The sequence below is a fragment of the Balaenoptera physalus genome, assembly GCF_965194825.1.
Source record: "Balaenoptera physalus genome assembly, chromosome: 13".
Classification (NCBI taxonomy): Eukaryota; Metazoa; Chordata; class Mammalia; order Artiodactyla; family Balaenopteridae; genus Balaenoptera; species Balaenoptera physalus.
The window spans coordinates 62,906,408-62,927,715 of NC_138892.1; the positions used below are offsets into that span (position 1 = coordinate 62,906,408).

Here is a 21,308-nt window from a genome sequence, read left to right on the forward strand (position 1 = left end):
ATGGCCCCTCTGAGCATCACAGACCTTGGTGGAGCCTGAACTCAGTTCTTTTTTATACACATTTATTGAGCCTGTGTGGGTCGGGCACAGACCTAGGAGTTAGGGAGACAGACACGGTTTCTGCCCTCGCAGGAGTGAGGGGAGGGTTCCCCAGGAGTCCCCACAGCCTGGCCGACATCCCAGTGTGCGTCAGGACAGCCAACCTTGCAGTCCCCTCTGTAGGAGCCCCTGTCTGCCAGGTTGGCACGCCATCAGCGCTATGGTGATGGGGAGTGGGCTGGGCTTGGGGGCGCTGGGCTGCAGAGCCGTGTGGGAGCCGGTCTGAGAAGGCTGTCTGGGGTAAGTGTGTGTTTTCACTTCAGGGGCCACCAGAATAATAGCCTAGAATCACAGGGGAGGCCATGGGGTTCCAAGGACACGTCCGCTGGCCTCCTCCACGGAACTGCCCCCTTGGCCGTTTCCTTACCCGTTGCCGCCCAGCACAGTAACAAAAGCTGCTGTTTACCGGGCGCTGACCATGAGCCAGGCTGTGCTCCATGCCTCGCATGCCTCCCGCTGTTTAGGCCGCACAACAACTCTGGGAAGCAGCGATGAAATATTATCACCATTGGATGTTACAGAGGAGGAGACCGAGGCTGGGAGAGGACCTGGTCACAGAGATAAGAGGCGGGGTCAGGATTCGAACCCACGTCTGTGGGCCGTAGCAGAGCGGCTTTGATGTGGCCTGTGTGCTTCACCACCAGGGACCTTGTCCTGGGCTCCTTGGCCTCTGCTCACAGGGACTCAGTTCGGAAGCCGCAGGAGCCAGGCTGGGGGTGCTAGTGGAGACGTGGACTTAGGGCAGCCCACTAGACTTCTTTCCTTGCTGGTGGCCTGAAAGGCTGTCAGGAGCTGTTAGAGGGTTAGAGAGAAATGGCTTGGCCTAGGACTCTAGTGGCCCTGGAGATGGTCAGGGATGGAGGGGTGGGTCTTCTCCAAGGTGGAGAGGCTCCCTCTGCTGGAAACTGTTGTCTGACCCATGGACAAGGCATTACCACCTGCTAGCCCAGATCTACCCCAAGCCAGCGAGCCTGGAGGGAGAGCCACAGAGGGATAGTTCTCTGGCCCGGGCGTGCTGCAACGGAAGGGACATGGGCTTCCAAGTCCGACAGACTTGAACTCCAAGAACTACTTAGCCACTTACCAGCTGGTGACCTTGGGCAAGTACCTTAACCTTCACAGCCTCAGTTTCCTCAGCTGTAAACGAGGAAGGTTGTGAGGATTACATAGGATAATGATGGCATTAAGGCCAGGCACAGTGCGGAGTGCTGCATTAGCTCATTTAATTCTCACAACAGCCCTTTGGTGACAAGTCATTATAACCTTCACTCTACATATAAGAGCCTTGAGGCTCAGAAAGGTCCAATAACTTGCCCAAGGCCACAGGCCAACTCTCAGGCTGAAGCATGTAACTTCCATGCTGTTCCAAGCCTGTAGATGTAGTTTCTTTCCCTGGCTGCAATGCCCAGGGCCAGGGCTGGCTTCATGTGCTTTGATTTCAGCAGTGGGTGGGGAGGAAAGAACTCTAGCTCCATCCCAGAGGTTCGGAAGCAACTCGGTCAAACTCGGTTCCCCAGGGCCCTTCCATAGCACCTCAACTCTTGGCAGCTCTTTACGGTTTACAGAGCCTTTTTACCCATATTAGTTAATGGATCTTTCCAATAACCCTATTTGCCCCCAATTAACAGATGAGAAAAGAGGCAAGAGAAACTTAAGTGTCTTACTCAGGATCACACAGGTAGGAAATGGCAAAGTTAACCTTGAACCCATTCTGGTTCACCATAGTTGCCTTCAGAACCCTCTGGGGGAAATCACACACTATCTAACCCTAATATCATTGTCACCTCAGTGTGTGTGTGTGTGTGTGTGTGTGTATGTTTTCCTCTATTCAAAGAACAGATGTGTTTTACTTATTTATTCTTAACTGAGGTATAGTTGATTACAATATTATATAAATTTCAGTTGTAGGACATAGTAATCCACAATTTTAAAGGTTATATTCCATTTATAGTTATTATAAAGTACTGGCTATATTCCCTGTGTTGTACAATATATCCTTGTAGCTTATTTATTTTATACAAGGTAGTATGTACGTCTTAATCCCCTAACCCTATCTTGCTCCTCCCCACTTCCCTCTCCCCACAGGTAGCCACTAGTTTGTTCTTTATATCTGTGAGTCTGTTTCTTTTTTGTTAGATTCACTAGTTTGTTTTATTCTTTAAGATTCCACAAGTAAGTGATATCATGCAGTGTTTGTCTTTCTCTGTCTGATTTATTTCACTTAGCATAATGCCCTCCGAGTCCATCCATGTTGTTGCAAATGGCAAAATTTTATTCTTTTTTATGGCTGAGTAGTATTCCATTGTGTGTGTGTATATGTACATATATATAACACATCTTCTTTATGCATTCATCTTTTGATGGACACAAGAGCAGATTTATTTTCAAGTCTTTCAAAATTTGGTAATACTTGACTAAAAAGTTGAAACATTCTGTACAGAAGAATTCCAAATAATTTATGTAGATACTCCACCCCCAAGGAGACGGAGTATAACTCCCCACTCCTTAAGTGTGGGCTTCATATAATGACTTCTTTCTGAAGAGTACCATATAGAAAGGCGGTAAAAAGAGGAACATAACAGTGGAGAAACCTGACAAACACCATCTCAGCCAGGTGATCAAGTCATTTCATAGGAGGTACCCTGAATATGATGTGAGGAGAATGGTACATCTTCCCCCCCGAAAACCCATAACCCTCATCTCTTCAGAAAAACATCAGACAAATCCCAACTGAGGGACAGTCTACAAAATATCTGACCAATCCTCCTCAAAACTGTCAAGGTCATCAGAAACAAGGAAAATCTGAGAAAACTGTCACATTCAAGAGGAATCTATGGAAACATGATGACTAAATGTAATGTGGTGTCCTGAAAGGAATTCTAGACAGAAAAAGGATATTAGGAAAAAACTAAGGAAACCTGAATTAAGAATGGATTTTATTAATAGTCATGTATTAACATTCGTTCATTAATTGTAACAAATGTACTACACTCATGTTAATAAAAGAGGACACTGGGTATGGGGTACATGCAACCTCTCTGCATGATCTTCACAACTTTTCTATAAATCTACGAAAGTTTGAAAAAATTAAGTTTATTTTTTACAAAGGCCTAAAGTTTCAAAAAGATACTTAGTGAAAAGTCTCCCTTCCACCCTTGATCAGCTGCTTAGTCTTCTTCCCTAAAAATCTGTCATGTCTCTTTCCAGAAAGGTGCTGTGAGGCAGCATGGTTTGGTATGAAGAGTCTGGCCCCTACAACTGGAATGGCTGGCTCTCAATCTTGATCTCTGCCAGTTTCTAGCTGTGCGAACCTGGGCAATTCCTTACCCTCTCTGTACCCTGTGTCCTCAAAGATAAAATCCTCATAGGATTATTGGGAGTGTTAAATGTCTTAATGAATATAGTAAGCACCTTATAAGTGGTGCTTTCGTTATCATAAATAAGCAAGCAAATATATTTATGCAACAAATACGTTAAGAAAAAATACCCAAAACTTGTAAATAAGGCACACCAAAAAAACACCAAGTGCCCTTTCAAAGATATTTTAGATCATTGGCTAATAACCCCACCTATGGGTCATTCAGGGGAAGTAACTAAGTTTGCTATACGATTTACTATTGATTAGTGCGCAGACTATAAAGTTAAGAGGTTAACTAGTAGAAGATTGATAAATAGCAAATTATTTTTGTCTGGTAGGAAAAAAAAAACAGTTATGGTTTTATTGCCAGGTAGCAATTGATTTTTTTGTATCTAACTTTGCAATCTTATTCAAGCATTCTTTTTTCCCCTGAATGTCAATAAGAGTTTTTCATTTCTTCCTCTGATCCATCCTGCTAGTTTGCTCATTAAGTAGTTAAATAAATCTTCGTACTCACTACATGTCTGTATTAGTCAAGTTTATCTTGGTGCAGATTTTACTTTGACAAATAGTAGCATGCCATATACACTGTTCCAGCCCTTGTTTTTTTGGTTTTTGTTTTTTTTCCACTTAATACATCTTGAAGATAGTTTCACATCAGAACATAAAGAGCTTCCTTACTCTTGTTCTGCCACTGTATAGAATACATCATACGGGTGTGCAGTATTTACACTCAGAATCAATTTAGCCAGTCCCCTTTTGATGGACACCTAGGTTGTTTCCACTCTTTTATTGTTGCAAACGATGCTGTATGAATAACCTTGTACACAGGCTGAGAGTACAGTCACTTAGACAGAGGTGGATGGGAAGGCAGAAGGGGCTCTAGAGGGCAAAGGAGCCTCAGGGAGCGGCCTGATTACCTGTTCCCAGCCCGGCCTATCCCGTAGTCCCCTGGCTCTGTGCCAACCTGGCCTCCTCCTGCCTCCTCCTCTCCATCCTGAGCTCCTGGTACCTCCAGACAGGAAGGGACAGCCTTCGATTCCCTGCAGACCTGGACTCTGGCTTCCACTGAATGCCAGATGAGGGTGCCTTGGAGAGGAGGATCTTAGGGGCTTGGGGCCTGGGGCTGGTACTATCTCTGGGCTGGAGCCACTGATGGCACATGCTCAATACACCCTGAGGGCTCTGGTAGGGAATGAAGACCCGGGGGCCAGGGACTTCCTGGGGGAGTTGGGGTACTGGGGGAGGGGGCGGGGCAGTGCCTAGCAGCTCTGGCACAGACTTGCTTCGGGTGCCCAGTGCAGGTGGGTGGTCAGGGCACAGGGTGTGGCAGGCAGTGGTGAGGAAAGGACTCGCCAGGCTGGTCGTGACGGTCACAAGGTGGTCCAGGACACCCCCCTCCTGAGGAGACTGCGCAAAGGGGAGGCTCAAGGTGGCCTGAAGTCGTTCTAGGAAAGACGGGGCGGCCTGAGCCTGGGCCTGGGCCACAAGGCCGGGCAAGGCTGGCCACTCAGGCTGGTAATGATGGCTGAGCTGCTCCACTTGGGGCCGCCGCAGCAGCTGCTGGATCCTTTGCACCGTGTCGAAGCTGTCGGTCAGAAATGCCCACTCCAGGGCTGTCTTGCCCCGGACAGGATCCACTGCAGTCAGGTCAGCACCTGGGGGCAGGCACAGGGTGACATGGGGTAGGACAGGGATTGGTGGCTTGCAGAAGGGCAGATTCTTTAACAGCAGGACTGATTGGGGTTACATGCAAAGCCACAGAGTCCCATCCTGTTGCAGCTGGAAGCTGGGGCCCCTCTGTGGCTACAGCCCAGAGTCAGTACCAGTCCCAGATCCCAACTTCCGGTTTAGGACTGATAGAGAAATTGGAGTCCAGCGAGGGGAAAAGACTTCACAGAGACCTACTGGGGGGATGGGTATCTCCAAACCTGGGGAAGAATAGAGACCTCCTGAGCCAAGGCACTGACCAGAGGGGTGGTGTGAAGTTTGCCCAGGATGGGTGGGGGGCGAGCTGTACCCTCTGGAGCAGGTGGAGGGGGGATCCTGATGGTTCCCACTCCTGGTTCTTCTCTTCACCACCACACACCCCTAATCCTGGGAGCGAGGGGAGTGGCAGTCACTCTGAGACAAAGGAGGGGGTGTACAGCTTCCTCCCTTCTCACCCCAAACCCAGTCTGACCAGATGGGAAAGGGAAAAGCTGGAGGCTGGGGTCCCCCAGAGTGAACAACAGAGGGCAGCCCCACCTCAGGGAGTAATGAGGGCCCGAGACTCCACAGACAGTGTGGACTTCACCCCAGAACAACTCTACACGGCCACACGTCTCAACTACCCGTCACTGCATTCCTGGAACCCTGGCTCATCAGAGCTGGAAATCAGCCCAGAGAAAGCCATCACTCTCATCTTACACTGGTGAGGCCCAGAGAGGGAAGCTGTTTGCCCACGGTCACTCAGCTGGTGGCAGAGCCGGGATGAGAACTTAGGAATCTGGTTCCAGATACCAGCCTTCTTTGTATTAGGTTCTCCAGCTGGTCTAGGTTATCCTCCCAAGCTTTCCTTTCTGGGACCGCCACTCGCAATGCAAATAGAGCTATCACTAGCTGGACTTTGTCGCTTGTGAGAAGCCCCAGCACACTCCCCTCCTCCAGGAAGTCAGCCTGGATTGACCTTCCATCTCCACCTCTCTCCTCATTGCAACTATGACAGCTGATTTATATCTGGTGGGGAGGCGTGGGGGAGGGACTGGAGGCCACACATCTTGGTTCAGGCCCCATGCACCTGCCATGAGGAGGGCAGCCACGCATTCGGAGCGGTCCCGCATGGCGGCCTTCATCAGCGCAGTTAGCCCCCGCTGGTCCCGGCGCTCCAGGTCAAGGCCAGCATAGTAGTTGATCAGGAGACTCACCAGAGGCACATGGCCTGCAGGGCACCAAGGGCAGAGCTTAGCTACCCAAGAAAGGGAAGACAAAGCCCCAAACCCACCCTCCACCCAACAAGGCAGCATCTGGGGTGGGGGAACGTCGGTGCAAAGAGTGTGGGGCTGTGGCCAGGTCTGGGGGGTGATGGGGTTTGGTAAAGGGTGGGGTTAGCAGCCTCTCACCTGCTTGGGCAGCCAGCATGAGGGCTGTGTCTCCTTCTTTGTCCTGCTGGTTCACATCCAGGAAAGGACAGCGGCTGAGCAGGGCCACAACACTTTGGAAGCCGTGGTAGCATGCGACCATGAGGCCTGTCTGGGGGAGGGACAGCTCAGCCCCGGTGCTTTCCTCCAGGAGCTCCTTGGGGGGCCCTGTGCCTTCTAAACCCACAACTGTCCCAGAGATGTTCCAGCCCCTGTGAAGACCCACTCTCACCCACTCCCTCCCTCCTGAGGACCCAGGCTGTGGGTGTTGATCCTGAGACTCTCTAAGGATGAGTGTGGCGTGGTGAGGACACAGAGCGCCCCCTGCTGCCCTGTGAAGCACCCAGGGTAGCTCACCCTCCCATTGCTGTCCACCTGGGTGGCCTCCTCTGGAGAGACCCCATCATCCAGCATGGCTTGGAGCTGGGCAGTGTCATTGCGGAAACAGGCCCAGTACAGGGCGCCCAGCATGCAGCTTGGGGTAAAGGTCTCATTGTCGGGGCGGGACAGGGCCTCAGAGACGTCCAGCCCTCCCTTCTGCAACGTCAGCTCCTCCTCTTCCATCCTGGGGGCAAGAAGGCGAGTCTCCCCTCCTCACGCAGTTGGCATCTATAACACAGAATGAAGGGAACAGTCTCCCGGGATTCCGGGAGGGGTCCCAGAAGCTGCGAATCGCCCAACTGGCCCTGGGGAGAGCTTTTTCCCACGGGAGGCTCCGGTCCCATCCACCTTGGAGAGAGGACAAGCCCCTGGCAGGGATGCCGAAGGGCAAGAACCCTAAGAGGGCCGAAGTCGTTCACTGCAAGTAAGGATCCTAGTGAGAGTCAAGGAGAGAGGCGGTCTTCTCTTTCCCATGGGACCTTACGTGGGGTTTGGAGGGTCCCTAGGAGACAGTCATTGCTGGGGCCCAGCCTGGAGCCCACAGCACCCCCCCCAGACTCCTGGGAGCACATGCACGGGGTCTCTGGAGTGTCTCGAGGTGGACTATCTGCCCCAGGAAGCAACGCAGGTAACAGATGGCGCGACTTAGAAAAAGCTGCCTCAGACACCTCGGGGCTGAGCTGGATCAAGCCGGGTTTGTTAGGGATGGGGGGGCGGGCGGGGACGCTATTCTCCTCTCCAAGCCGACCAACACCCGCCCCAAAAGCCTAGCCGGAGTGGGCGGGGCCCGAGTCAGGGAGGCTCCTCCCCCGCGGAGGCGGCTCTGAGAGTAAGACCCGCCTCTCCGGCGACGCGCTCACCTTCGGCCTTCTGGGGAGACCAGCTGCCGCAGAACCAGACCTTTCGGCGATGGAAGGGCTGCCAGGTTTCCGAACTCGGCCCCGAAAGCTGAAGTCCCTTCCTCCTTGGTGGAGCAGGGCTTGGTGAGGCGGGGTGGTGGGAGAGAGTGCAGATGAAGACATCTCACTAAATAGGGGCTGGGACGGAGGTGGGGTGCCAGGGGTCACCTGAATCTATTTTTTGAGGTTCTGGGAAAATTAAAGTATAAAGAATTGCTGAATTCGGGGTACAAAAATCATGATATATTAAGTTTAATGGATTAATCTGGTGTGGTAAATTAAAAATGAAATATTTAAATTGTGTTAATACTTAAATCATTTAAATTAAACCATTTATTTACAATTATTTATTAAATTAATAAATTATTATTAAATTATTCTTTAAGTTAAATTACTATTAAATATCAAATTTAATGAATTGGTTTTGGACTTCAGGTGTAGAAAATGGAGCCAATCATATTGCTCTGCTTATATCACTCCCACTATCAGACTGTACAAGATCTCGCTCTTGTTTTATTTTACTTTATTTGGTTTATCTCTTTCATCCCCTATCCCCACAGCCCATTCTCCTCCTTTCCTTTACCAATTGACACATATATCCTTGAAAATGTACATTTCATTGAAAAAGGTAGTGTTGATTTGTGTATGTTTTAAGTAACACCTTAGATTGTGCTACAGAGCTCATCGTGTTTGTTCTTTTTACTCAGCGTTATGTTTTTGGGATCTGGCCTTGTTGCTCTGTGCAGTGTGCCAGTCATGAGTGCCTTTGATTGTAAGTAACCAAAAGCTGACCTCAGTAGTGTGGTGACTGCCACATTCTGGCAGTTCAACATCCATCCAAAACTACAGAAGCTGGAAAGCTAAAATGACACCTCCCAGATTCTTGTGAGCTAGGAATCTGTGATTTAGGTTCTACTCTTGTGTGAGGCATAAATTTGCAATAGAACTAAGTAGCATGGGACATCCGTTTTGCTGTCACAGGTCATGACAGATGCAGGAGGGTCCTGGTGAGCAGCTTCCTGATTCATCATCTTCCTGTAGTAGTGACTGTTGTTTTCCCAATCATAGGCAGAGGTCACATGCCTCTCAAAGCTGGGAGTTGTTCCAGGACCTAGAGCCTGCTTCTCCATTTAAACTAGCCAGATTTATTTCTGTTGTCTGCAATTGAACCCTAACTGACACATGTGGCTTAAACAAATAGAGGTTTATTCTTCATACGGGATAAAAAGTTCAGGCATAAGAAGCTGTTGGTGTTGATTTAGTAACTTTATGTTGTCAGGGCCTTCTCTAGGAGTCTCTTGACTTTTCCTCATGGTCACAAGATGACTGCTGTACCTCTAGCCATCACAGTAAAATGTGGTGAATGCACACTATGGACTCTATGCAGCAGTTAGAAGAAATCTACCAGATTATGTGTCAGAAATCACTGATTAGATGATAGAATCCCTATCCATAACCTCCCTTCTCCCTAGTCACCTTTTATTATAGTTTGGTGTGACCAGGTAACACAATTTTGGCCAATAAAATGCAAGCAGCAGTCTGATGGGTGAGGCTCCTGAAAAAAATCTTTGCTCTCCTGATAAAATATGTGAGGTGTACCTTTTAACCTCTTTCTTTCTTCCCTCTTATTCCTGCTGCATAGAATTCCATAGTGTGCATCCATCACATTTTACTTATCTACTCTTCCAGTGATGGACACTTATGTTGCCTCCAACTTCATGCCACTGCAAATAATGCTGCAGTGAGCATCCTTGTACATATCTAGTTGTAGACCTGAAAAAGAGCATCTCTGAGACTGCTAGGTCATAGGGAACATACATACTTATTGACCAGGTACTGTCAGATTGCTCCCTATTTTGCAGTGCACCCATCAACAGTACGTAAAAGTCTCCCAAATCATTACAAACCCTTGTACTTATTCGGCCTTCTAATATTTGTCAATCTGATGGTACAGAACTATAAGGGGATATTGCTATTTTACATTGGATTTTTCTGGTTATCAACAAGTTGAGCATCTCTCCACATACCTGATAGCCATTCTTGTTTCCCCTCCTGTGAATCACCTGTTCATAGCCTGGGTCCAATGTTCTATTAGAATTTCCTGTCTTTTTCTTATTGAGTTTTCAGGAATTCCTTTTAATATTCTAGATAATAAACCCATTGTCAGATGGGTTTTAAATGTGGCAACTGTAATATAAACCTTTCTGTTAGCTTTATCTGTGGTGAACTTCATCGAAAGAAATCCTGAATTTTGATGTGGTTAAATCCATAAAAAATCTCCTTCTACTTTGTGCTTTTGGGTCTTGCTTAAGAAGAATTTCCCACTCCAAGATCACAAGGATCTTCATCTCTCTTATTAATCTTGCAGTTTTATTTTTAATATTTAGTTTTTAATCCATCTGGAATTTACTTTTATATATGGTGTGAGGAAGAGAGCTGTTATGAACTGAATTGTGTCCCCCTAAAATTCATATGTGGAAGGCTTAACCCCCAATGTGGCTGTATTTGGAGACAGGGATATTATGGAGGTACTTAAGACTAAATGAGTTCATAGGGGGCCCTAATCCAATAGGACTGCTGTCCTTTTAGAAAAGGGAGAGACACCAGAGCACGCTCTCTTTCTCTTTTTCTCTCGTCCCTTCCCCCACCCCTGTGTGAGCACAGTGGAAAGACCATGTGAGGATACAGTGAGGAGAGGCCATCTACAAGCCAAGGAGAGAGCTCTCACCAGAAACCAACCCTGCTGGCATCTTGATCTTGGACTTCCAGCCTCCAGAACAGTGAGAAAATAGATTTCTATGGTTTAAGCTTCCCAGTCTGTGGTATTTTGTTATGTATGGCAGCTCAAACAGACTAATACAAGATCCAGCCTTTTCTCCAACTAGTGAAATAACCCCATCTGTTAAACAATTCTCTTTCCCCTGATTTGTAGCATCATCTTTATCATATATAAACTTCAAGTTTTCTTTAATGTTTTATGTTGTGTTTGAGTTCTTATATCATTTTACTAGACTGTTCCAGTGCTGATGCGACACTGATTTTATTACTCCAGCTTTGTAGTGTGTCTGACTACCGGATAGGGTGAGTTCTCCATATTTCATTTTCTTTTTCAAAATTGATTTTTATTCTTTCATATAAAATTGCAGGACTTCCCTGGTGGCGCAGTGGTCAAGAATCTGCCTGCCAACGCAGGGGACACGGGTTCAAGCCCTGGTCTGGGAAGATCCCACATGCCGTGGAGCAACTAAGCCCATGTGCCACAACTACTGAGCCCGTGAGCCACAACTACTGAGCCCATGTGCCACAACTGCTGAAGCCTGCACGCCTAGAGCTGGTGCTCCACAACAAGAGAAGCCACCACAATGAGAAGCTGTGCACCACCACAAAGAATAGCCCCTGCTCGCCGCAAATAGAGAAAGCCCGCGCGCAGCAGCAAAGACCCAACACAGCCAAAAAAAAAAAAAAAATGCAAATAAGTTTGTTGAATTCTTTAGAAAAAATTTGCTGGCATTTTGATAGGAATTGCATTGAATTTATAGATTAATTTGGAGAAAGTTGACTGCCTCACAATGTTAAATTTTCTCCTCCACAAACATGGTATATATCCATTTTCCAGGTTTTCCTTTATGTTCTTTAACAGTGTTAAATTTTCTCCAGCATGGTCTTATACATTCATTGTTAGGTTGATTCCTAGATTCTTTATAGTTTTTCTTGCTATCGTAATTAAAGTCTCATGTTTCTGTTTTTGTTTTGCTTATTGTTGATGTAGATTTAATTTTTTCTCTTTCTCTTTCTTAGACCTCATATATGCTGAATCAGATTAATCACAATCCCCAGTTCTCATTATTGGTGCCTGTATAGTCTGCTTTTATTTAGCTTATTAATTAGTTAATTATTTTTAACAAGGCAATAAACTCCCATAATACAACCTCCAAATGAAAGCTTGAACTTGACAATACACTACGTGATTTTCCCAATGTATCCCCTGCCTCTCCCCACCCAAGGCAGCTATAATCCTGAATTTCATGCCCTTTGTTTTGTTCCTTTATATATTGTTGTATTGCATCTTTAGGTATTCCTTCAAAGTATATATATTATGTATATTACACATATATAATTCTAGTATTTTAGCTTAAAGGATGTAAATGCTGTATGTAGCCTTTTGCTGTCTACTTTTATCACTGAATAACATATTGCTAAGATTCATTCATATTGTCGTGTGGTGCTACAGTCCGGTCATCTTTGTTGCTATGTGTATATTCACTCCATTGTGTGACTATACCACAGTTATCATGCTACTTTATTGATGGATATTTGGGGTGTTTCCAAGTTTCTGCTACTATAAATTGTGCAGCTATGAACACTCTTCTTTTTTTTTGATCCAGCAGGGAGGTATGCAAGATCTTAGTTACCTGAGTAGGGATCGAACCCGCGCCCCCCTGTAGTGGAAGCGCGGAGTCTTAACCACTGGACCGCCAGGGAAGTCCCAAACACTCTTCTTTTTTTAATGAGAGATTTCCATTTTAATATAAAAGTGGTCCTGTGCCTGATAACTTCAGTTATGGACTCACACAGAACAGACTGAGTACTAGCATTTAGTAAAATTCAGTTGAAGATTATAGTGCATTTTAAATATAAAAATAAGACTCTTAGTTTAAAAAGAGTACATAGCCCTGGATACATCCATAAAACAATGGAAAAGTATAAAGCAGGGCTACATCTCGTTATGGGTCCATAAGCCACAGGATTCTCAAACCTCACAGGATGTTTGATACCGAATTTTCTTAAACTTTTAAATAATGCAAGTGATCTTCTCAAGCAAGATGCATTTGAAAGGAGGCCTACTGAGTAATAATTTGGAGGCTCTTCTGAAGTGACGGGATCCTCTTGGCTCTGGCGCAGAGGCCCATGGGATTACCTGACGGAGAGGACAAACCGGGCTGCTATTTGAACAGGTGGGCACCCACATCCATCCATGAGAGATTTACATTTGCTGGCACAGGAGGGTTCCAAACCCCAACTGGAATCTTCCTTTTTCAACTTGCATCTTCTAACAATTCTCTGTATGGTTAAAATGTCCAGATTCCCCCGCAGTGCATCTGGAGGAAGGCTGAGCCGAAGAATCCCCACACTTGGTCTCCCCTGGCCACTGTCTGTCCTTGGTGCTCCTCCCGGCTCCAGGACTCCAGGGTGCTTGTCTTCACCTGGGGGCAGCCCTGCTCCTGTGCAGCTGCCTCCAATCTCCCGCAGGCCCGTTTCCAGTTCCCCGGAATCTGCAGCTCCTCTGGCCTCTGCCGTCGCCACTGGACCGGGGCCAGAGTGTCCACGCGGCCCCAGGCCTGAGTCTGCCCAGCCTCTCATCAAACGCTCTTGCATGATTGTGTATGCAAGAGTATTCTAGGAGTGGAATTGCTGAGTCAAAAATCATTTAATTATACAGTTTTAGGAGATAATGCAAACTTGTTTTCCAAATTGTTTGTACCATTTATAACTGAACCCAGTAATGTAAAAGAGATCCTGTGAGTCTGTATCTTCTTCCACTCTTGTATTGTCACTTTAAATTTTTGCCGGTTAGAAGGATGTAAAGTGGTATCTCATTATGATCTTGATGTGCATTTCCCTAATAACTAATATTGTTGCACATCTCTTCATGTGTTTGTGGACTCTATGTAATAGAATTCTCTCGCTGGACACAGGCTACCCAACTAGAGAGTACATTTTCTAGCCATCCTTGCGTTGAGTATGACTGTGTGATTAAGCTCTGGCCTAAATTGACTCTTTGTAAGTGGACATGGTATGCTCAGTTTCTAGAAGTATCTTTAATGCGATGGGAGTGTGTTCTTCTTGTCTTCACCATCTTGCCTTCTGGCTGCAGAAGTTATAGCTGGCGCTAAATCAATCATCTTGGACCATGAGGCAGAAGCCATATGTTAAAGATGAAGGAACTACAGAGAAGGTACCTGGTTTATTTGTCTATACCTGGGCCCAAATCACACTGTCCTAATTACTGAAGCTTTAAAATAAATCATGGTATGCCAAAACAAGTATTCCCACTTTCTTTTTCTCCTTTAACAATGTCTTGACTACTCTTGGTCCTTTGAACTACTGGAATTTTGAATGTTTGTCAAATGTGACAGATTGAAGACGGCCACAAATCCTTTGACACTTCTGCTACTGGGAGGTGTTCTATTTACCTTTCCCTTGAATCTGGCTGGTCTTAGGGGCTCATGGCAGAAGTGATGCTTTGTGACATATGAAGCTGGATCAGAAGAAACCTTTCAGTTTCCCCCTTGGAAGTCTCACTCTCCAGACACTCTCTCAAGTTATTCCCTCTCAGGATGCGGCCACCATGCTATGAGAAGTCCAGCTTGTAGGTGCTATAGTTGACAGCCCCAGCTGAGTTTCCAGCCTCCAGCCGGCATCAACAGCATCATGGGAGTGAGCCACCTTAGGCATCCAGGCTAGTTGAGCCTTCAGGTGACTCCAGCTTTGCAATGAACACCTGTCTGTGACCATATAAGAGACTCTTCTATTTAATCTGTAGATCAATTTAAAGAAAACGGATACCTCTATAATATTGAATCTTCTAATCCTTAAATATGGTCTATCTTCTGTTTATTTAGATTTCTTTAATGTCTTCAATATTTTATAGTTTTCTCCCTAAAGGTCTGTGCTGGAGACTTATTGTGTCCGCCCATATTTAATTCTTCTATCTCTTCCAGACATATGGAGGATTATACTTCCCCAGCTCTCTTGCAACTAAGCGAAGTTGTGTGGTTAATTTGTCTAATAGGTTGTGAGTGGAATTGACAATGTCCCTTTTGAGCCTGTGCATTCACTTGCTAATGTAAGACTCTCCAGCAGCTTTTTTCCTGCCTTGGTGATGGCGGAGGATGCCTCATGGCAAGATGATGGAGCCACAGGATCAAAGCAACCTGAATTACCAGATTGCTACCTGGATAATCACCCAGACACATGGCAGATTTTGAGTGAATAAGAGCGAGAAATCAACTTTTTGTGTCTGTTAAAGTACTGATATGTGGTTGACTAATAGAACATTTTATATTGTACATGTTTTGATAGATTTTTTCCTACATACATTCTGATGGTAGGTAACTAGTATCCTTTTATTAATTTTATTAATATTTTCTAACTGCTTATTCCTATATTCTATATTTCTATATATTATTTTTATGTTCTATTTTATATTTTATGTTTTATTCTAATAGAATATATTTTGCATATTAATTTTATATGCAACAAGCTTTCTAAACTTTCTTATTGATTTTAATAATTTATTTATAAATGCTTTTGGATTTTTGCACCTATATTCATGGATGAAATTGGCCTCTAATTCTCACTTCTTATCACCCTTGTCAGGTTTTGATATCATAAAATAATAATTCATAAAATAGGCTCATATAGTAAGTTGAGAAGTATTCTCTCATTCTCTCTTTTCTGGAAGAGTCTGTGAGGGGATCATGATTATTTGTTCCTTAATATTTGTTACTCTTCCCAGTGAAATCAACGAGGCTGTAGTTTTCTTGTTGGGAATATTTTTGACCACTAACTCAATATTTTTAATGGTAATAGGACTATTCATTTTTTGAATTTCTTTTTAAGTCAATTTTGAAAGTTATCTTTTTCTAGGAATTTGTCCATTTCATCCAAAAATTTTAATATATTGGCATAAAGTTGTTCATAATATCTTCTTCTTACAGTCTTTTTATGAATGTGACATGTATAATTAAGTCCCCATTTTTGTTCTTATGTCAGTCATTTGTGCCTCCTCCTTTTATTTTTCTTGAGCAATCTCACCAAAATTTGACAATTTTATTAGTCTTTTCAAAGAATTTTTTGATCTTCTTGTTGTTTGTTTGTTTTCTAATGCATTGGTTTCCTCTTATCTTTTAAAATATATTTTCTTCTACTTTCTTTGATTTATTTTGCTATTATTTTTCTAATTTTTTGAGATATAAATATAGATAATTAATTCTCATCCTTTCTTCTCTTTGAATATCCACATTTAAGACTTTATATTTCCCAGTAATTACTGTTTTAGTTGTTCCATTTTTATATCCTCTTTGACCAATGAATTATTTTTAAGTATGTTTATTAACTTCCAAACAAATGGTGATTATATTTTTGCTACTGATTTCTAGTACTATGGTGATAGAACATAATTTTAAATATTTATATTAATTGAGACTTGCTTTATGGTCTAGTATATGGTTAAATTTTGCCAAATATTTCATGTATACTTGAAAAGAATGTGTATGTTGCAGTTGTTGGGTGCGATAATACATTGAAACTATCTCACTGATTTCTGGCTTTCATTGCACTATTGAGAGTTCTTTGTTTCCTTTGAAGTTTGTCCTTTTTCTCTTGCTGTCTTTAAAATCTTCTCTTTGTCTTTGGTGTTCTAAAGTTTTTTCTTATGTGTAGGTATGGATTTCTTATTGTTTACCTTTCTCTGGATTTTTATTTATCCTGCTTTTGGATCTATAAATTGTTGTCTTTCATCAATTCTGGAAAATTCTCTTCACATACTGCCTCTGTCTCATTCTTTGTTTCCTCTGTTTCTGGAACTCCATTTAAACATATGTTAACTTTATCACTCTATTATCCATGTCTCTTAACATCTCCTTAAACTTTTCATCTCTTTTGTCTCTGTGTGAGGCATTCTGGGTAATTTCTTTTGAACCGCATCCAGTCTACTAATTCTCTCTTCAATTGTTTCTTGTCTGCTGTTAAATTTGTCCATTTAATTATTTTAAAGTTCTATGATGTCAAACTTTGTGGAATGAGGTAACATTGTTATCATAGGCTGAACAATAGCCTCCCCAAAGATGTCCACATCCTAATCCTCAGAACCTGTGAATATGTTACCTTACATGGCAAAAGGACTTTACAGAGAAGATTAAAGTAAGCATCTATAGATTGGGAGATTGTCCTGGATTATATGGGTGGGCTGGATCTTGCTGATAGTCTTTTTTCCTTTTGTGTTTAGTGTTTTTTTTTTTTGTTTTAAACTGTGAGCTATTTATTTTCCCTGGAATATTTTGTTGGAAATTTCTTGAAGCTGAGGATGAAGGTGTCTTCTTTCAGAGAGTGTGAGCTTGCTTCTGCCAGGCACTTAGAGGTACCACCAGTCTTGAACCACTTTCCATGGAATTCCTGACTTGGAGGTTTTTGGATCACCCAGGATAATGTAAACTTGGGCTGCAGATCAGCTCAAGTGGATAGAGGGGATAAGAACCTTTCCATCAGTTTAGCACTGAGGAGGCTTTCATTAAAGTCCCCTGGAGGTGACAGTGGGGTGGATTTATCTGAGGTTCAATCTTATATTCAGAACATACCCTTTGGACTACTAGCTTTTTTTTTTTTTTTTTTTTTTATTTATGGCTGTGTTGGGTCTTCGTTTCTGTGCGAGGGCTTTCTCTAGTTGTGGTGAGCGGGGGCCATTCTTCATCGTGGTGCGCGGGCCTCTCACCATCGCGGCCTCTCTTGTTGCGGAGCACAAGCTCCAGACGTGCAGGCTCAGCAGTTGTGGCTCACGGGCCTAGTTGCTCCGCGGCATGTGGGATCTTCCCAGACCAGGGCTTGAACCCGTGTCCCCTGCATTGGCAGGCGGATTCTCAACCACTGCGCCACCAGGGAAGCCCGGACTCCTAGCTTTTTAAAGAAATCTTCTATGAAATTCCTCACCTTGATTCTGTCAGATATGAAGGCTATGGAAATTGAAGCTCAAGTTTGCCTAATTCAACAGCTGTCCTCAAGCTAAAGCATATTCTTTGCTCTGTTTCCCTGAGTTTCTGCCTTCCCTTAGATTTTAACCTAATAAATTCTTGCTATCTGGCCAGCTCTTCTATGCTTTTAAAATAATTTGTATTTTAACTTGCATTTTTACTGTTTTACTCAGAAAGATTAGTACAGAGTCCAGCCAGTCATATTATTGGAAATAAAATTTCCTCTAATCCTAATTAAAAATCAACCTAATAGGAAAATTGGCAAAAGACATGGTAATTAATTCGTAGAAGAAATACAAATGGCCAAAATAAATATATGAAAAGATGCTTCATCTCACAAGCAAGCAGGAAAAGGCAAATTAAAACAATAATGGGGACTTTCCTGGTGGCACAGTGGTTAAGAATCCGCCTGCCAATGCAGGGGACACGGGTTCGAGCCCTGGTCTGGGAAGATCCCACACGCCGCAGAGCAACTAAGCCTGTGCGCCACAACTACTGAGCCTGCGCTCTAGAGCCCGTGAGCCACAACTACTGAGCCCACGTGCCACAAATACTGAAGCTTGCACGCCTGGAACCCGTGCTCTGCAACAAGAGAAGCCACCGCAATGAGAAGCCCACACACTGCAACGAAGAGTAGCCCCCGCTCCCCACAACTAGAGAAAGCCCGCGCGCAGCAACAAAGACCCAACGCAGCCAAAAATAAATAAATAAATAAATTTTTAAAAAAAAAGATAATGAAATATCAGTATTACTCTGGACCGACCATCAGCTTAGCAAAAATTAAACACTAGTAATATTAAATGCTTACACTGTTGGAAGAATGTAAATTAGTGAAGTATTTATGGAAAGCATTTTGACAGTGTCTATCAAAATAACAAATGTACATACACATTAACCCAGAAATTCTGATTTTAGAAACCTTTCCCAAAACAGCACTTGCATATGTGAACAAAGATATACTGTGTATAACTTTGCAGCATTATTTGTATTTGTAAAAAAATTTAGAAACCACTTAAATGTTCATCAGTAGAGGAAGGGCTTGGGAAAACATGCATGTGTAGATTTTGCCTTCATTAAAAAAAAAAAAAAATAAGATAGGGGAATTCCCTGGCAGTCCAGTGGTTAGGGCTCCACACTTCCACTGCAGGGGGCACGGGTTCGATCCCTGGTCTGGGAACTAAGATCCCACATACCGTGTAGCATGGCCAAAAAAAAAAAAAAAAAAAAAGGATAGATCCATATGGATTGCTCTGAAAATATCTCTGAGAAATGTTGTTAATTGAGAAGAAAAACTCAATGTAATATATATATCATGTGTGTGTGTGCACCCATGTACCGTTGGCTGCTTACATGTATGTAAATGCATAGAAAGGCCTGAAACAGTAGTTCTCAACATTGGCTGCACAGTGTAATCACTTGGGGACTTTTAAAAATACTGATGCCTGGGGACTTCCCTGGTGGTCCAGTGGGTAAGACGCCACACTCCCAATACAGGGGGCCTGGGTTCGATCCCTGGTCGGGGAACTAGGTCCCACATGCATGCCGCAACTAAGAGTTCGCATGCCACAACTAAAGATCCAAGTGCTGCAACTAAGACCCGGCACAGCCAAAATAAATAAATAAATATTTAAAAAAAAATAGTGATGCCTGGAACGCACCCCAGAGATTCTGAGGTAATTGGTCAACTTGGGCAAGGGGATTTTAAAAATCTCCTCATGTGATTCTAGTGTGCAGCCAAAGTTGAGGAGTACTGTAAAGAATGAAGCTCATTAAAATGTTGGCAGTGGGGACTTCCCTGGTGGCACAGTGGTTATGGCTCTGCGCTCCCAATGCAGGGGGCCCTGGTTTGATCCCTGGTCAGGGAACTAGATCCCACATGCATGCCGCAACTAAGAGTTTGCATGCCACAACTAAGGAGCCCTGGAGCCACAACTAAGGAGCCTGCGAGGCACAACTAAGGAGCCCACCTGCCAGAACTAAGACCTGGTGCAACCAAATAAATAAAAATATTTTTTAAAAATGTTGACAGTGATTAACTTAAGGAGGGGGATAGGAATGAGTTGAAAGGGGACCTTCATATTTTGCTTTTTAATGTTTGAATCTTCCACCAGGATAATTACTACTTGATAACAAAAGGGGGAAAGAAAAGAATCAGAAAGATTTCCCTATTTCCTCCTCTTCCTCCACAACCTCTCCTGTACAGAGTTCATAATTCCTCAGTGCTATCTCAGAAATTCATTCATTCACTCAATAACTATTAATTGAAACCTGCTTTGTGTCAGGCATATATTTTGGCTCCGGTGCTTTTCATACTAGTTATCATTAATCTCATACTTGGCTATTTCCTTCACCTTGGTCCCTCTGTCTCCTGCATCTAGCACAGTGTCCGCCACTCAGGAAATGTGAATTTCCTGAGGCTCCCCTCTGGCCTGAAGAACCCCTCAGCTCCATTCAGGAGTGACTGTACTAGAAGGATAGGAGCCTTTAACTTGTGCTGAGAGGCCCCAGGAACATCTAGCTAGGTAAAAGGGGATTTCACATTTTGTTTTTCAAATTCTCTTCCCCCAAGCCTTGAGAAGCTCCTGCCAGTTCAGTACACACCACCCTCCAGCCTCTGCAAGGGTCCCGTTTCTGCAAGGCCACTCTCAGCCAGCAGGTGGCAGCCCTGTGCAGGGATTGGGACAGCATCCCCACCCCACAGAGTGGAGGCTATAGCAGAGGGTTCTGGGGTCAGGTGCAGGTGCAGGGTCTTGGCAGGACTAGTGCACAGGGGGAGAGTGGTAGAGTTCGATTTATGGCACAAACCACAAAGGACAGGAGAATTTTTTTTGTAGGTCATCATTAGTCAACTTGTCTGGGTACCCAGAAGTTTCATGAGTTTTCTTTTACATTCCATCTGCAGCGATGCCCATTTGGAGGTGCTCCGTCCAGGCCTTGGTCCTCGGGAGACCTCTATGTCCCTCCCTCACCCCTGCTCAGTTCCTCAGCCTGGGTCTTGACCCTTCCTGTGTATGTCTTTGCTGATAGAGATGATTGTGGCAGTGGGGGAGTGGAGGTTGCTGGTTAATGTGTCAAATAATGGGTAACATCCTGGGTGACACAGGTGTCTGTCAGGTACATTTCCTTCTGGAGTCTCCGTGTGGCGCCCTTAAGGATTAACAGTGAAGGAACTGTGCAGGTTATCCTCCTTTTGATCTCTGAGCTGCTGGGGTCTGACAGGAGTTTACCAGAATGCTCTTTTCTTGCCACTCCAGTTTCTCTTCAGCCTAGTTCTCTTCACTGCCTTCTGTCTGTCTTCCTTCTGTCTGGCTTCACCTTTTCTCCATCTTTTCGGTTTTTGATCTTTCTCATCTTACTGTCTGGATCTTTGCATCTTTTTACCCCTCTAACTCTCTCTCTTAAGCCCTGATAATGTGCATTGTTTGGAGCACCAACTTGATTCTCTCTCTATCTTGCTCTCTGACTGTCATGCCATATCTCCAGCCATCTAATCCTCTGGGCTGGGGTTTGCAGGAGTCTTGACATGTGGAATTCAATCAGAAAAAAAGGGGGAGTTTGGGGGAGAGCACAGTGGCATATCTGCAGATAAAGAGCTCAGAAAACGCTTGGGTCCAGTTTGGAGCACAGACCAGCCACCTGTCAGGAGCCAAGTGTCCTCTCATCTCATCCTCTTCCTTTCTTCCAGGATCTTTTTCCAGCATGA

The 21,308-nt window shown here is 44.4% G+C and overlaps 1 protein-coding gene and 1 long non-coding RNA gene across 5 annotated transcripts; one reads left to right on the forward strand and one right to left on the reverse strand.

Moving 5' to 3' along the window:
• Positions 1-497: 497 nt before the first annotated feature.
• On the reverse strand, positions 498-7,950 carry ANKRD33 (ankyrin repeat domain 33). Of its 4 annotated transcripts, none has more exons than XM_082421448.1 (5): positions 7,818-7,950; positions 6,934-7,185; positions 6,559-6,688; positions 6,237-6,377; positions 498-5,115 (listed from the first exon to the last, which is right to left on the reverse strand). In XM_082421448.1, exons 2-5 carry the CDS (start codon positions 7,138-7,140, stop codon positions 4,394-4,396), a joined length of 1,200 nt encoding a protein of 399 aa, XP_082277574.1. In that variant the 5' UTR covers positions 7,141-7,185; positions 7,818-7,950; the 3' UTR covers positions 498-4,393. The 4 variants fall into 4 exon arrangements, with proteins under 4 accessions (XP_082277574.1, XP_082277575.1, XP_082277576.1 ...); XM_082421449.1 differs by lacking the exon at positions 7,818-7,950 and adding an exon at positions 7,442-7,652; XM_082421450.1 differs by lacking the exon at positions 6,237-6,377.
• Positions 7,811-19,045, forward strand: LOC309641479. Its single transcript, XR_014252620.1, has 4 exons — positions 7,811-7,940; positions 10,521-10,636; positions 11,003-12,811; positions 12,939-19,045. It is a non-coding gene; the product is annotated as an uncharacterized lncRNA (long non-coding RNA).
• The last annotated feature ends 2,263 nt before the right edge of the window (positions 19,046-21,308 follow it).